General features: G+C 39.6%; 1 protein-coding gene across 1 annotated transcript; it reads right to left on the bottom strand.

The window, feature by feature from the left end:
• Positions 1-2,522: 2,522 nt before the first annotated feature.
• LOC139737861 (uncharacterized) lies at positions 2,523-17,204 on the bottom strand. The gene is made up of 8 exons (XM_071648530.1): positions 17,067-17,204; positions 9,576-9,654; positions 9,109-9,233; positions 8,399-8,457; positions 6,056-6,167; positions 5,355-5,450; positions 3,754-3,823; positions 2,523-2,688 (listed from the first exon to the last, which is right to left on the bottom strand). The coding sequence occupies exons 1-8, from the start codon at positions 17,202-17,204 to the stop codon at positions 2,579-2,581; spliced, it is 789 nt and encodes a 262-aa protein (XP_071504631.1). The 3' UTR covers positions 2,523-2,578.
• Between the last annotated feature and the right edge of the window lie 410 nt (positions 17,205-17,614).

The following is a 17,614-nucleotide window of genomic DNA, read 5'->3' as shown; positions in this document are numbered from 1 at the left end:
TCCGCGATATTCATTGAAGCTTAGCGCCAGTGGTCCACACACAACCAATCGGTAACCTGGATGCCATGCACTGACCAATACGATCACTCTCTCGTTGCTAGGGACGGAGTCTATCTGCGGTGCTAAATCCAAATCTTCAGATACGTTCTGTTCTGTTGAAAGTCAGAAGATCATGGGCCAGAAAAATGCTAATTTCTTGCCTTTCCTTTGATCATTTAGCTTCAAAATTTCGGCAAGTGATAGACGAAACATTAGACTGCAAAATTATGCCAAAAACAGAAATTGGATGGTTTTGACCAAATTTGATGATCTGACTTCAAACACGATTTTCTTGGCTCGTCCGTCATTCTTGGCGACTTTCGGATCCCTGTGTTGTGGCGGGTCACATATATCTTTAGAATCCTCCGTGACTTTGACCTGCAAAGTCAGGGCTGAAGTAATTAAGCTTTTCCGTAGAACAGACATAGCATTTAACGGTACAACAACATTTGCATGAGCATATTTCAACACGTACTGCATCAAATTCTATTTACATCCACACAAAACCAGAGATTGCGGTCCTTTGATACAATTTCTGTTACATAAATTGCACATATCCTGAAACTTATGCTACACAAAGTGACAGAAGCACTTTCTTTAAAGACAAATATGCTCACAACAAAACAGAATTTCACATCTCTTCACTTCAGTTAATAGATACGAGGATATCCACAAGAATGAATACAAGGAAATTGAATTTACCCTTCTCATGTATTTCTTTAAAAAAAAGTCTTACACAAGAGAATGATTTCAAGGTATCAAAGTTTGTCACATACAATAGCCACACTCATTTTGCTTTTCAATAACAGTGACCATAATGTAAGTAAAGTGATTGACAGTAGTGCTTTAAGTACTACCAGTTTATAAAGCTGGGTCAAGAGAGACTTAGCAGATAAAACATCTTGTCAAAGGATGTACACGCTGGGCAGGATTTAAATCATGGACCGCCATAAGAGATAGTCAAAAGCCTTATCCACAGTGCTCCAACAAAGACTATTCATTAAATCACTCACACCAGCACGGAAGTACCAGTTCAACTGTGTGTTTGGCATGCATTTTGCTGAGAATAAGTATCATAATTTATGTCCACCCCCTAGTCCAATACAGACTTGTGATTTTCATTTAGTGAGGTTGGCATGACTTTCTTGTACATGAGGTAAGATCACATTAACATTAAAAGCACAGATTTCCCTCTGTTTGGCTAGACTCATGCAAGGAAACAAGGATGACCGTGTGTTTTATCATGAATAAGTTTGCAATTATTAAAACATAATTTATAAGTTGTAGAAGTGCAGCCCCTTACTAGATATCTGCTTAGAACTCACCTAGTGGTTTTACAATAAGATGTGTCCACATTTTCAAAGCCGATCCATTACATTCATATTGCTGGCATCACCATATATAAATCTCAAAAAGCAAAAAATCAAGGCATGTAGGGCAATCAATATGAATTATGAACAATAATCTACTGTGTATCAATCTAAAAGCAGCTCCAAAATGCTGTTAACATGGTGAAATGCTGACATCAATATTGCTAGAGTTCTATCAGTGAACTCTCTGCTCTGTAATGTATACCCTGACACATTTGGACGGCACCATGATTTGTCCACAGAAATAGCAGAACTCAGCGGCTCATAGATTTCTGCTGAATGGTAGCCAGCCAGCTCTCGTGTTTAGCACTGGCAAAGCGACTGCCTTCTCATGACAAGCAAAAATGCATCAGAAAACTGACATTCTGTCGAGCCAAAATGTGAAGGCTGGTTTTTCCACTAGACTTCACTTCCCGAGGAACCTGAAAATGCCATCTTATCTCTCACTGCTATAGCAGAACTTACATAGTGGGTAGGGAGGGTATATCCTTCAATGTTTCCTATCCTACAATTTCAGAGCTTCAATCCTATCTGTGTGTGAACTTAGGAACAAAATTTGTGGGAAATTTACAACACTCTCACACTTTGCGTAAAAGCGTATTACTGCATGTCCCTCACAAAAAGGAGAAATCTGACATCTGCAACAAGGACCAACATGGTCAGAAGCTAGGAGTCTTTCATCCAAGTTCAGAATGGTTCGGAGATCTGCAGTCTGGCCTAGGGAGGGTACAAATCCTCATCTGTCACACTACAGTGTAACATAATTATTCATCTTCATTAAAGTGACAAGACTAGTTAAAACAGTGTGACACACATGTTGGTTTTGCTACTAACAATGATCTGATGCTGTGAGGATGAAATTCATAACTCAATCTCGCAACTTCCACGTCGTTGGTTTTATTTCACTTCCTATTGTGCAAATGACATGAGAGTCATATCCGTGGACATACAACAGTGCTGAGGATGACAACATTAACGGTATGTGATATGCTAATACATAATGCTATCTTCTGCAGCACCCTTTGACCTCGCATGCTATTCACACAATCTCTCTTGCAACTATGCATAGTTGCATGCATTTTGGTAAATGATGCCTCTGGGCCAGGTAAGTGTTACAGGAAGGAGAAATAGAGAAGATTGTGCACATTCTCAGTCCCACCCACAGGGGTTCATGTCCTCCAAACAGAGAAGGCCGGTTGTCCCTCTGCCTGTCTGGCCTGAGAGGTGGAGTCTTCGTCAGCTAGGATGTCCCCACCGAGCAATGCAGCCATTTGAGATGCTGTGGAGTCAGACAAGGTGGAGAAATCTCAGGCTGATCAAACGACAGGACTCAGAACAGAGGGAAAGCAGAGCTATCTATTTAACCAAATGCTGGTCTTTGGAGGTGTGAATGAACAAAATACCGTATGCATCGTAAAAAGAGAGGGACATCTTGTACTGCAGGTAGATCCAAACTAAATTACAAGATTTCAGCATTCAATTAAATTTCTATCTGATATTCACATCAACCCACCAACGATTCTGGAGGAAGGAAACAGCCGGGTCAGACTCACACATTGTTGAACAGCTACAACTGCCCGTACTTAACTATTAGCACTCTATTTTAAAGGCACTGGACAAGGAACTACAATTTGTACTTGCAATGTTCTATTCACGACGATCCATTGATAAGAGGAAGAAAAAAAAAACTGTCAAGAAACTACATCTATCTATCTATCTATCACTGTAATCCATCAAACATCTAAGTAAACATCTGTAGAACATAATTTAGCTAGCAATATTGTGCATTGCTTGGATCATAACTCATTAAAAGACTTTTTAATATGTAAAGCTAGTCATGAGCCATATCCGATTCAGTCATTATGTGGATATTGCTGGAAGCATGAAAACAGTCTCTGGCCAACCTCTACTATAGTAAAATACAACTAACTGCCTCTGGTCTGTTAGGCCTGGTGATGGAACAATTACTCAGTCTTGCACCATTTTTTTTTTTAAAGCAATGAGCAATGCACTTTGGAAGTAAGCTGGTTCCAACAAGTCGTATAGATTGATTATTTTGTTGCTTCACTGGGCTTGATGATGGGTCCTAGCACTCTGAAAAGTTTGATCAGACAAGCGCTGGCTTTTGTATGTCTCCATACTGGGTTCTTTATTTATACAAAGAGATGTTCGAGTCATCTAGTAAACCTACCAGTGCTGAATGCAATGTACCATGGAGAGCTCACAAGCAGAACAGCGAGACATTCAATTTCAATATTGCTTGTCAATGATTCTCCGGGAGTAATGTATTTAGATTTATGTTGTTGTTGGTGGGTTTTTTGTTTTTTATTTTTCTTTTACTCACAGTTATTCTTCTGCTTGGAGAATGGATCTTGCCTGATTGCATATGCCGACTCAGGCCTCGAGTATGATGCCTGCAAGAGGAGAAAATGCATTCAAAGAATGTACAGTGTATCAACAGAAGGTTTACTACAAACTGGTATAATCTGAGACAAAGTTTAAGAATATATCAGCATGAGATTTATTATTAAATGGTATAATCTGAGACAGAGATTTATTTCATAAGCCACAAATGAGTAGAAACGACATGTATGTATGTGGGCTTTGTCTGCCTCCCAGGTCTGTAAAATCCACCCATATATCACACACTTCTTTTGTAAATATGACACGCAACTTGATTTTCAAATGACACAAAAACCTCATTGTCCTTAGAATGGATGTACATATATCAATTTGGGAGAAAAGAATTTTCACATTCAAGCACACAAGGGTACCTGTGATTTTTTTTTTTTTTTTTTTGGGGGGGGGTGGGGGGTGGGGGAGGTGAATGGGTAATTCACTTAAGCTCAACTAGGTCAATCTCCTTTTGAAACATAACCTACTTCACCATCTGGGAACACTTACTGTTTAGTACACTACTGCTTATGATTAGAATATTGACCATACGGGAGCAAGAAGGTTAATATCATAATTTAACATTGTGCATTTACTACTCTCTAAAAATCTACCGAGTACTGTTAAACGAGGAATGTTCACGAGCATTTTGATTTCACGAGAGTTGAGATTCGCGAAATTAAAATGCACTTGATAGTTCTTGTCTACGCTATACACATTGAATGTTAGAGGCAACTTGCGTAAATTTCATGCTGTGAAAAAGGCTGTCAGCTTCAAATCGCGAAAATTTCATGCCGCAAAAATATTGTGTTTTACAGTATGTCACCTGCCATATAATATCAGGTTCCAACTTTGCTTTATTTTTCACTACAACTGCTACCTGGCTTATTTTCAGAGAGGGGTGTGCCCTGTAATGGTGGTGAAAGCCAGAAGGTACTACCACAACAAAATCATTACACTGCCCCCAGGGATAATAGTTGATACCCACACAGCTGATTGCAATCTCTCTGCCTGCCAACTTGTCACACTTTTTGCAAATACATTATCGTTCCCCTCCCAAGTTATCAATGGCATAAACATAGCTTAAGATAGAATGTCAGTACATAATACACTGCATGTCATTTTTTTAAATACTGTATACGCCATATATTTCGAGAGTCTAAATTTTCGCGAATCAAGACTTCCCGACGATTTCGCGAGTGGTTAAATTCGCGATCGTGGAGTCCTGCACTGAACGGAGAAAATGTGTACGCGTATGTCACATTCATATCGGGATCAGAGTCAATATTTTCACGTGTTTTTAATTTCGCGAATAGCACCTGACTCGCGAAATTAAAAACCTCGCGAAATATTCGGCGTATACAGTACTTTGTCATTTGTAACATCATACTGTATCATTGTTTAACACTTCCACGCTGTTTTTCAAAGGATGCCTCAAGATGAAAGTACAGTGTATTTATCAAGGTTTGAAAATGTAGATGTTTAGGGATGGTGTAATTGTTCTCGATATAGAAGTGAGTTGCAAGGGGGTGCGATCTGAGCATCACTCACCATCCTGATTCCAGACATCACCCGTGTGCCACTGTCTGGCCTGGAGCCGCTGCCTGGACGTGACCCGCTGCCCGGGCGACTACCACCTGTGGAAACCTGTCGTGAAGAACATAGACGGATACCTGTAGTTGCATAATGTATTATGTACATGTATGGTGGGGGGCATTTTGTGGCCTTACATAGGAGTGTAAGAGAGTGTCTTTGGGGTGCCACTGCCTTAATGCCTTATTCTGTTGTTGTTGTTATTACTTTTTGTATCATGGTCAGCAATAAAGGTCAGTTTTTTGACCATGCTCTAAGAGCTACACTGTATGCATCCCTCCTCCTAGTCCATCCTGCTACATGCATAAAATTCAACAGCTTGTTTGCTGCTCGTCAAATGACAATAATCATGTGTGTTCCTCCTGTTTTCAATATATCGCTATTAAACAATTCACAAACCACTAATCCAGAGGATAACCGGTATATTCAGGAGTAAAATCTTTATTGGTAATTGGGAGCACTGTGTTGGCTCTATTAACCAACACATACACAGAAAAAATAAGAAATACATGTATATTGGCCAGCACATGGTCAAGTCAATTCTCACTGACAATATTTCTGCATTTGCTATTTCTTTTGCCAAAGTGATACTTATAATGTGGACTTGCTGCCCTTGAAAAATGGAAATACATGCCTCTTTTTCTATATTACCATTATACCTTTTTAATGATTCCCTTTGAGATCAAATCTTGCTTGGATGTACGAGGGCAGCCAAGAGCAGCAAAATGAGCCCATATCTTGTTTGATGCTGAGGCAAAGTCTGTGGCAGTTCTGCAGCAGTCAAGGGGGAAACAAGAACAATGCACATAGTGTATTATATGTGAAAGGGGACAACTTTGCACAACAGGGAATGACACTAGAACCAGACAGGGAATTGCCTTTCGAACACTTTAATTCGGTCTTCGGTACCGAAACGTCAACGTAAGTCCTCCGTGGACAGTCGCCATCCTTCGTTGTTTCTTCCGCCCTCTCTCGGCGTATCTGTTACAATCGTTCACACATTATGTTCCCTTACATATGTATTGTTGTGTAATGATACACAAAGCTGTCACAACCCCCTCCCCATTCCACTATGGTGACGGGATATATCTCTTTACCTCCGGTCAGTCAATGACCCCTACCAATACTCTCCATCTCCAGTGAGTCATTGACCTTAATCATCCCTTGAGTATACACATGTACATTGTACCTCTAGCCCCATCTAATTTACGACCAGGCAGAGTCCAACTAAAACATCCTGCCCTTCCCCCATTGATTACTTAAAATTGTTTTTGAATCCAAATCTAAGAATACTTCCTCCTTTCTAAAACTAGTCCTGCCTTCATTTTCCCTGGAAAACAAAATGTGCAGTTGCCATGGTGACTATTCGATATAAATCGAACACTCCAAAAATACACTGTGTTCACATGCTCATTCCTTACATAGTTGAAGCAACAGGCCTAAAAACAGGAATTGCATTTTTTTTTTCATAAAAAAACAGACCTGTCCTTCAAGATATACTAGAGAAACAACATAAAGCATGCAGTTGGTACAGTTGGTACATTATCTTAATTTGATATAGTCTACACTGTTAACAGTGGAAAAATCATGGCTTCCGGTTTTGTAATGCAATTTTTTTTTTTTTTTTGGACAGAACCCATGCATAGCCTAATTCTATGACTCGTCTCGGGTGAGTGAACAGAGAGTTTTAGCATAGTGCCTAATTGCAATTCTCCAGGACCTTGACTATTAAGTATGATGAATGGCTGCAAAGGTGATGAATACTGGGGAAATGTCATTGGGAGGTCACCAGGACGCGTACACCGACTCAACCAGCATCACATTTCCCTTGCAAAACATACTGTGGTGTTTTTTTGGCACCCTTTCCACGATGGTTGCAGCAAAAATAGTGGATGATGATTACCCTCCCTGGCATTGTTTTGGGTTAATGGTGTACATATTTTACTTACTAAGAGTTTCTCCTCCCTACACAAATTGATCATTTTTTTTTTAAAGTTCAGTGAAGTGCTCCATAGATGATTTTGAAGTGACATATTCCTAAAGAAAAGGTAAGCAGCATCATGGTAATCTGACTACTTGCTCCTACACCAGCTTTTAAGTGGACAAGAGTTAAAGAAACCATGCACTGCAAATGTTGACTTGCAAATGTTGACTTGTACTGTTTCACAATATCCTTAATATCATTCACTTGGCCAAGTGATTACCTAAATATGTGTCATATATCTTATAATTTTTTCTATTATTTTTTGTCAGAGTACACTATACTTGGGTACACCCACAACATATAAAACGCAAACATCCAAACCAAGATTCTGTCGATGGATCCTCTGTCAATCATTGGTAGAGTATGAATATGATTAACAAATGACAATGGAATGTACCTTTCTCTACCGTACTCTGAGCATAACTTGCATGTTTCCATGTTACTAATGTAATCAACGAAAGACATTACAGGGAAACGAGCAAGTTATGCTCACCCTAAGGGAAGAGGTACTCCAATGACTTTTGTTATTAAATCACATATTAGAGTACTTTGCCAATGCTGGACAGATGATGTCATTGACAGAATCTTGATTTGGGAGGTGTTGTTGCTGTTCTTTCTTTTGTGGGCATATCCAAGTTATCTGAAGAAAAATAGCAGAAGAATTATTACAATATATATGGCACATATTCAGATTCTTTGAGCCACATACAAGTAGTGATAAGGGTATTTTGCAACAATTCAAGTCAATGCTTGGTGACTACTGTATAAGCTGTTATTTTGCAAGGGTTTAATTTCTGCAAATTTTGCAAATTACAGTTGTACTGTGAACTTAACAACATGGCAAAATTTTGCCAAATGCTGGGGTAAATAGTGCGCTTACAATAGCCGCGGTGTCATATCGCAAAAACAACATCTCCTTAAAATGTCTGTGACTTCCTCAGTCACAAAAATACCTGTACGTGAAAATAACAGCTCACATAGTATGTCACCCACAACGAATCTGAATTAAAGAACCAACCTTCCATCTCTGTCTGGTAATTCTGGCTGGGCTCCTTCTTGTAGCAATAGCATGACCACCTTGAGAACACGAAAACAAATGAAAACAAGACAAAACAAGAAATGAACTCTAGTATGACTTCACAACAGGTCCGTCCACACTCAGTTTTGTAGAGTTGGTTGTGGAATAGATCATGTTCATAGTTCGTATCACAACTGTATTTTCCCTGAGAGCAATATCTTGGAAAATACCATGTCACGTGAGTGCATCAATGTTCCTTGTGCAGAACTGTTGCTTATATTTATCGTTTAGTGGTAAAAACAGCTGGATTGTTACCATTACAGCAGTACAGATAAGTGTGATGGCTTTTACAAATATCTGTTCATTACAAATTCCTCCGTATAGAATCATTCTGTCTCTATTCAGATTTCCTTATGACTGCAGGGAACATGGTGCACATTCAGGAGCCTTCTCATTGATACTGTACTACTCAAAATGAATGTGAATGTAACCATCAAACTATTCAGAAGACCATATAGTAGCTGAAAGAATGTCTGTAATACAAAGTTATAAATTCAATAATATGATGTCTATAATATAGTTCAAAAGAATGTCTAATATATATATATATAGACCACACCATTAATTTTGAACTTGTTCTATCAACAATAATACCATCAATTATTCTTCCTATGGGAAAGCCTATTAACTTCACCGATGTAAAAGGTCACCTTGCCATGTTCCTGGAATGCTGCAGCGTGAAGTGGTGTCCACAATGTGTTCTTGTTTTGAAAATTTATGTCTGCTCCCCCTTCTAGCAAACCTTTGATGACATCATGGAATCCCCAGAAAGCAGCTGTAAGGTATTAAGAAAAATAATGATGTAATATTTATTCTCACTTGTTAATCAATTACATGTATAAGACACGGAGAATACAAACAAACATTTCAGATTAAAGAGAGACAGACAGCGAGACTACCACAAAATGTATTGAAAACTGGGGCTGTCATTGATACACTCTTTCCGATAACATAGCAAGCTGGGTAGCTATGCAATTAGACTTGTAAAACATTGACTTTTTTTCTACAATATACACAAATGCAGTTTCTTTGTTAATTAGATAATGGCATTAGTATCCACACGAAGAAGCAATGATAGCACAAATTGAAGTAATGCTGCATGGAACGCAATACTTACCAATATATAGCTGACTTTGAAGGACTTCACCCGTTTCTCCTTTGACCTCAACACTTTCTGACAAGAATCTCTCGACAAGCTGCAAAAGAAGTATGATGCAGCGGACATGTATGAGTATTTGCCATTACACTTCTACAAAAAATGTGTTTGAACAGAGCTGTACATGTTCAATCTTCAGAAGTGTGACAAACAGATTTGAACCAACTTACCGTTAGTTATGGCACATCAAGGTATTTTTTACATTGATATGACATTTCAAACCATGATGCCCTGAAAATCAGTCCCCCCCCCCCCCCCCCCGATTCCCTTCATGTTCTCATACATTGTGTCTGTTGGTCTGTCTGTCCCCCATCTCTCTGTCTCTCTCTTCTTCAGAACTACACGTATTACTCAAGTATCACTGCACTTCATTATCTATCTTCTGATTTTCCTCAGCCTCTCCTTAACAAATAACTTGGAATAAAAAAGAAAGAATTTAAGAAGAATGACTGTAATTTATGTTTGAATACATTTGAAGAGATGCAGTCTGAATTGGGAAGGGGCATATCATTCTACTGTTTGCAGTCTTGTAAACATACTTGTATCTTTAGCAAAAACTAATAGCCACGTGGACAGTGATAAGTATAAATCACTCTGCCGAGTGAATTATGTACAAATATTAACCAAATGGTTTGTTTTGAACATGTGTTGTGTTGAAAAGTTGTTGGTAATTCCTTCGCAGGCAAAATGTGTACATAAAAATCCCAATGTTTAAAGAGCGTGTGATGGAAAATGTAAACAGTATGTGCGGATGCTTCTATGTTTCCTGCTAAGCTTATTAATAAGTGGAGAAGAGAAAAGAAAAGAAAAGAAAAGAGAAAAAAATCTCGCTTTGTGAGAGATGTTAAGATCCCGGTCTATACGCCACAACGCCTACGGATGTCTCAAGGTGGAGGTGGGTTGGAATGTCTTGAATAGAGCACCAACCATACGTGCAGAGATGATAGCAGAAAGACAACTGATAATCATCCACTCATGTGGAATCAAGCAGAAGATTTTCAAAACATTTCAAGAGGCATCTATAATGTGAAAAACAAACTGAAGGCTTCCTGCAATACAGCCTTACATTTTCTGATATCAAACCAACTTTGATCAACACATTCCATATTTACTCGTGATGGGAGGGAAAAATAAGAAACAACAACACTGCAAAATCAATGCATTTCTGGCTTGGAAGACAACAGACGAGAACTGATGAAATAAAATACATAAACATCTATTTTGATTTTTCCATTTTTCCCATTACATTACACAGTCACACAAAGAAGTGTCATGCAGTGCAAAATGTGGGAAATGCTGAAATTACCCTGTTATAAGCTGTCAATCTCTTGCAGTATATTGCAATTTGGAGGAAAGTTTGGAAATCAATTGGACGTAGAATTTTTGTTTTGTTGAATATATATCTGTTTTCAATTTATCTGTTTTAACAGTTTTAAAATTGAGGGAGATGAATTCAAAAGTACATAATGTGTGACTGTGCATTACAAAACCAAAAAGTCGCAGGCACTGATTTTGTGTGAGAACTGAAAATACAATGTAGGTGAAATGGGTCAATCTAGCCAATCTTGAGTTTTTCATATTTTCTGAAAGAGCAAGTCTTCTTCTACCTTATATGCTAAAGTTTGGAATCATAAAACGAACAGGAAATTGTATGTCTTAGCAGCTTTTTTGAAGAGTTTTTTTTTAAAATAAGAATAATGCGATTGGGTTGAGTTCCCTTTTCATTTCTTTAAAAACCCTGTACATGGTCTTTCTTTTGGAGACTTTCCTTTTTGTAAGCCCTTGTTGTTTTCTTTTCGCTTGTCAACTGATTAACCCCAGAAGTGACACCAAAAAATGTTAACTAACATCAATTACCATTAAGTCGCCACTACCTAAAGTCGCCAGACATTCACATTGCATGTAACGCACGCCGTGATTGGAGATAAGCCAGGGCGACGGATTTTCACTGCTCTCAAAAGACATTCCTAATTCACCTTTTTCCTCCATAAAAACACAAATAAACTCGTAATTGTAATCCAAATGTATTTTATCATATGTAACAGGTGACAAAACCATTTTTAATGCAAGAATGTTCTTTATTCGAATGGATTTCAGGTGGCAGATTAACAGAGTTTTTCAAGCGCGATGATGCACAGTGCATCCTAGTTCCTACATTGAAGTGTGTGTAGAATCTACAACATACATGCAGGCCTCGAAATAGGATTTTGGAGGGGCAAGGCCATTTAGAAAAGGGCACTTTTTCCAAGAGGCCAGGGCACTTAAGTCAGTCAGAGGGGCACCAAGGCCACATTGGAAAGGGCATGTTTGGTGTTTATGAAAAAAGAAAGAAGAAAAACAAACCGAGAAAAACAAACAAACACACACACACACACACACACACACACACACACACAAAGTGCAACACACAACAGAAACCTCTTCCCTACAGCTGTAACACATTCCCGATCTCCGCGTTTCTATCAGGTGAAACGACATTTTTTAAAACAGGAATAAAACAACAGTAGGTATTGATTGAAACTCGACACCCTTTCAGGCCAGCCAGGCCAGGCTGCCATGAAACTTCAAAGCACATTCCGACAACTGGCTGGCAAAACCACAAGGCAAAGGAATTTGCGTGCACGTGTAGATTGCTATGATTAGTCTGTGACAGACAGTTCATGACCTCCAAGAATGCGCCAGTACGCGCAGTTTCTTCTGTTGATTGGTCTCTCTCTCTCTCTCCACCCCTCCCCATTCCCCAGTCTGGCACACCTTGGCATCGTGGGATTTTTCTTTTTTCTTGGTGAACTTGGTGTTCACTCTTTACTACTCTATCTGAATATGCGCTGCCTAGCTAATACATACTCGCGGCCGCTGCGCTGCGGAGGCAGTCGGGACGGTAAAAGCCGGTCGGGCGTACATGTACGTACACGTCGTCTCGTACCTCGGAAAGATACTTTGAGTTTGAATCAGATATATTGGGATGCGAGTGAACTGAAGGTATGATATTTGAGATCAGGAAAGTTGTTCAAGCTTATTTAAGAGACTTTGAGAAAGGGCATATCATACGTCATAAATAATAACTTTCATTCTAAATTTTTTTTGGCCGTAACTTTGATCAAAAAACAAAAGGCATTGCGGCCAACGAGAGGGGCACCAACGGCCATGGCCGTCGGTGGCCGTCGGTTAATTCGAGGCCTGTACATGCATAATACATGGCGCACTATGGGTGGCAAAACTAATTCAGTGCCTATCATTAGTTCGCCAACCCAGGAGTGCATATTACAGAAATGCACACAAGTGGCAACTACTGTAAAAGTGGAAATTTTCGCGGTGTGGGAATTTTCGCACATTTCACGCAACCAGACACTGGCGCGAAAATAAGCTGGCGAATATTTTTGCATGCCATATATGTCTCAGTAGTTAATGTCCTGATCCCATGGAAATAAAAAACATGGAATTAAAAAACAAGGGGAATTCCATCTTACCCGGCCGGGCGCGAAAAATTACTCGCGCGAAAATATCCACTTTTACAGTATATGGTAATTGACGTTAGGCTCTGATCTACTCTTTGTTGTTTTGCTTTGTTTTTAGATCAACTGATTGTTAATGTTAACTCCGGAAGTGGCACCATTCTGAAAATGTGGCCATCACATCATCAAATAGCAAATAAAAAGTCGGCTCCCTCACTTTGAAAAAACCGACTAGGAGGGTCTAATTGTTAGGGGCTATGGTAGAGCGCGGGCTAGCGCCACCCGGTCCGTTTGTTATGGTAGTTAACAGTGGTATCACGTTCATATTCATAACATTAGGGTGTCTGGAGTATTTTTCTAACTTTTGACATTCTTTCAAAAGCCGATTATGAACAATTTCATACGAAAGAGAATTATGTTATGAAGACATATTTCAAATTTCATGACGAAATGATGATCCTATCTCGAGAAATTAAGCTTTGAAATTACGCCAATATTAGAACTTTTTCACACTGAGAATGAGCAAAACACGGCACAAATCATGTTCAGGCGACTACTGTAAAAGTGGAAATTTTCGCGGTGTGGGAATTTTCGCGTATTTCACGCAACCAGACACTAGCGCGAAAATAAGCAGGCGAATATTTTTGCATGCCATACATGTCTCAGTAGTTAATGTCCTGATCCCATGGAAATAAAAAACACGGAATTAAAAAACAAGGGGAATTCCATCTTACCCGGCCGGGCGCGAAAAATTACTCGCGCGAAAATATCCACTTTTACAGTATATGGTAATTGACGTTAGGCTCTGATCTACTCTTTGTTGTTTTGCTTTTTTTTTAGATCAATTGATTGTTAATGTTAACTCCGGAAGTGGCACCATTCCGAAAATGTGGCCATCACATCATCAAATAACAAATAAAAAGTCGGCTCCCTTACTTTGAAAAAACCGACTAGGAGGGTCTAATTGTTAGGGGCTATGGTAGAGCGCGGGCTAGCGCCATCCGGTCCGTTTGTTATGGTAGTTAACAGTGGTATCACGTTCATATTCATAACATTAGGGTGTCTGGAGTATTTTTTTAACTTTTGAAATTCTTTCAAAAGCTGATTATGAACAATTTCATACGAAAGAGAATTATGTTATGAAGACATATTTCAAATTTCATGACGAAATGATGATCCTATCTCGAGAAATTAAGCTTTGAAATTACGCCAATATTAGAACTTTTTCACACTGAGAATGAGCAAAACACGGCACAAATCATGTTCAGGCGACTACTGTAAAAGTGGAAATTTTCGCGGTGTGGGAATTTTCGCGTATTTCACGCAACCAGACACTAGCGCGAAAATAAGCAGGCGAATATTTTTGCATGCCATACATGTCTCAGTAGTTAATGTACTGATCCCATGGAAATAAAAAACACGGAATTAAAAAACAAGGGGAATTCCATCTTACCCGGCCGGGCGCAAAAAATTACTCGCGCGAAGATATCCACTTTTACAGTATATGGTAATTGACGTTAGGCTCTGATCTACTCTTTGTTGTTTTGCTTTGTTTTTAGATCAACTGATTGTTAATGTTAACTCCGGAAGTGGCACCATTCCGAAAATGTGGCCATCACATCATCAAATAACAAATAAAAAGTCGGCTCCCTTACTTTGAAAAAACCGACTAGGAGGGTCTAATTGTTAGGGGCTATGGTAGAGCGCGGGCTAGCGCCACCCGGTCCGTTTGTTATGGTAGTTAACAGTGGTATCACGTTCATATTCATAACATTAGGGTGTCTGGAGTATTTTTCTAACTTTTGACATTCTTTCAAAAGCCGATTATGAACAATTTCATACGAAAGAGAATTATGTTATGAAGACATATTTCAAATTTCATGACGAAATGATGATCCTATCTCGAGAAATTAAGCTTTGAAATTACGCCAATATTAGAACTTTTTCACACTGAGAATGAGCAAAACATGGCACAAATCATGTTCAGGCGACTACTGTAAAAGTGGAAATTTTCGCGGTGTGGGAATTTTCGCGTATTTCACGCAACCAGACACTAGCGCGAAAATAAGCAGGCGAATATTTTTGCATGCCATACATGTCTCAGTAGTTAATGTCCTGATCCCATGGAAATAAAAAACACGGAATTAAAAAACAAGGGGAATTCCATCTTACCCGGCTGGGCGCGAAAAATTACTCGCGCGAAAATATCCACTTTTACAGTATATGGTAATTGACGTTAGGCTCTGATCTACTCTTTGTTGTTTTGTGTTTTTTTTTAGATCAACTGATTGTTAATGTTAACTCCGGAAGTGGCACCATTCCGAAAATGTGGCCATCACATCATCAAATAACAAATAAAAAGTCGGCTCCCTTACTTTGAAAAAACCGACTAGGAGGGTCTAATTCAGTAATTGTTAGGGGCTATGGTAGAGCGCGGGCTAGCGCCGCCCGGCCTGTTTGTTATGGTAGTTCACAGTGGTATCACGTTCATATTCATAACATAGATTCGACAAAATGTATGGTGAAAGTGACTGAAACTTGGCCTGTGCGACAAGAGAAGACGCCAGCTCCTGGACCTTGGCTTAGCCTCTTGGCCTTACTTTGAAAAACCGACTAGGGTAGGACTTGTCTAGGAGGCGAGTTGACCGAAAGGTCGGTCTGTATCTGTCTGTCGGGGAATGCTCCGCGGAGACTGCGTCTGGCTTCACGGATCCCCTCCATATACAGACCGAAGTCAATGATTACGACTCCTGTGTGGAGCAGTCGCGCACAGATCAAATGTTACGATAAACCAAATTTTAGACAGCTTTTTTACATTCAAACAAGGTAGATATGACATGACACATTTATGCAGCAATATTTGGGGTAAATTTCTCACATTGTGCAATCGAAATACTCACTGTAACTCGGTTATAACGCAGAGATTTTATCCATATAGCAACACCGCCGTTCGCTAGCTGTAAGTCGCCATATTGAATCTGTAAGCCAATCACATGCGAGGTACGTGTTTTAGTTAAAAAAACACGTAGAAACTACCTCGCATGTGATTGGCTAATAGATTCATACTGTACGTTTCTGCAGTTTGAACGTGACGACGCGACGGGCTGGTTGATGTGTGTTTTATGTTGAAAATTCTACCAAAATGTTGGATTATTCATTAATCTGGTGAGTGTAGTGTATTCTTAAATAATTAATTTCACTATACAAGCTTAAATTTGCCGACCTAGGGCCGTGTACTAGATGCAATCGAGAAGGGTGAGGTACATGTACCTCACCCAATTTTCCATAGAGACAGTGGTTAAGAATATCCACACAGCAATGGGTACTGATACCTTCCGTCTGTCTCGGAGGACAGCGTAAATGGCAAAATATAAAAGAGTCATCCGGACGGTCGGATCTTTCTGTCTAGGAGGCGAGGGTCTAATTGTTACTGTTAGGGGCTATGTTTTATGGTAGAGCAGGGGCTAGCGCCGCCCGGACCCTGTTTGTTTTGGTACAGTTCGCAGTGCAGTGCCAGTGGTATCACGTTCATCACATAGATTCTACAAAATGTATGGTGAAATTTGGCCCGTGCGACACAAGAGAAGACGCCGGTGCCGCCCCGTGCTTCCGTGCGAAGCACAGACCAGCATGTTGCAGACAGAAAAATCTGTCTCGTCGGTCTGTCCACAGGAATCTTTTATCATTTTTTTTTTTACTTTAAATTTTTACGGCTTTCTATAGGAGGGGATTCCGTATACATTCCGTAAACATATCCCTGCCCCATTGCCGCCAACAAGATACAGTCTATTAATTACAGACCGATCTTCCGGTCAAAACCTGTCGCGACTTCTAGTTCTGCGGGTACAGCGACTGACAAGAGCTACCGTACGCTTTGTACGGACGAAGTTGGGACGAAGGTTTATGATCTAGACCAAGGGTTGTAGATATATAGCTATGAAACGTTAGATAATACACGCGGTTCCGGTGGCCTAACCACTCAAATTTCAATGCTTACCTTTTCCTCTCCTTTTTGAGCAAGGGTTGATAAGTCGGGGACATTGATCTTAGCCGTGCGAAGCTGGTTTTGTAGATCTAGCATTATATTATCGCTGCTAGACGACTTCTTAGCTACGGCGTCCCTGGTAGTCGCCATGTTTGCAATCAGAGAATTACCACGTACTGGGAAGCCCTTGTAACGCAGGCGCGTACTATCACTGTGCGTATGATATCGGCTTCATTCCACCGTTACAAGGGTGCAGCAATAACCGTACCGTGAGGGAAAAAGCCGGTATTTAGCTATGGTAAGCTCTACGTGCACCAAATTTTTCTTTCTGATTGATCAGTGGTGTATACTTACTACTCGATATTCATGTAGTAGACGGTCAAGAATAATTTAAAAACAATTACCGGCATTAAATTTCAATTCAACTTCTCATTCATGTTGATTCAACATATCAAATAACTTCAAAGAAGTAGGACTGAGAGATTTTTCTTTTAAGAAGTCGAAAGAAAGAGTCTTTGAAATCGATTGTTTCACCCGAATTCACGGAATTCAAGAGAGAT

The sequence above is a fragment of the Diadema antillarum genome, unplaced genomic scaffold (assembly GCF_040938485.1).
Source record: "Diadema antillarum isolate AM-2024a unplaced genomic scaffold, OU_Dant_1.0 seq00000710_RagTag, whole genome shotgun sequence".
Taxonomy (NCBI): Eukaryota; Metazoa; Echinodermata; class Echinoidea; order Diadematoida; family Diadematidae; genus Diadema; species Diadema antillarum.
This window is presented reverse-complemented; position numbering and strand designations above follow the sequence as displayed.

Excerpts from the sequence above, each read along its gene's own strand:
- LOC139737861 (XM_071648530.1), bottom strand. The coding sequence starts at position 17,204 with ATGGCGACTACCAGGGACGCCGTAGCTAAGAAGTCGTCTAGCAGCGAT. Across the intron at positions 9,234-9,575 it reads TCAAAGTCAGCTATATATTG|CTGCTTTCTGGGGATTCCAT; the intron begins GTAAGTATTGCG and ends AATACCTTACAG. Across the intron at positions 6,168-8,398 it reads TTACCAGACAGAGATGGAAG|AACTGCCACAGACTTTGCCT; the intron begins GTTGGTTCTTTA and ends TGACTGCTGCAG.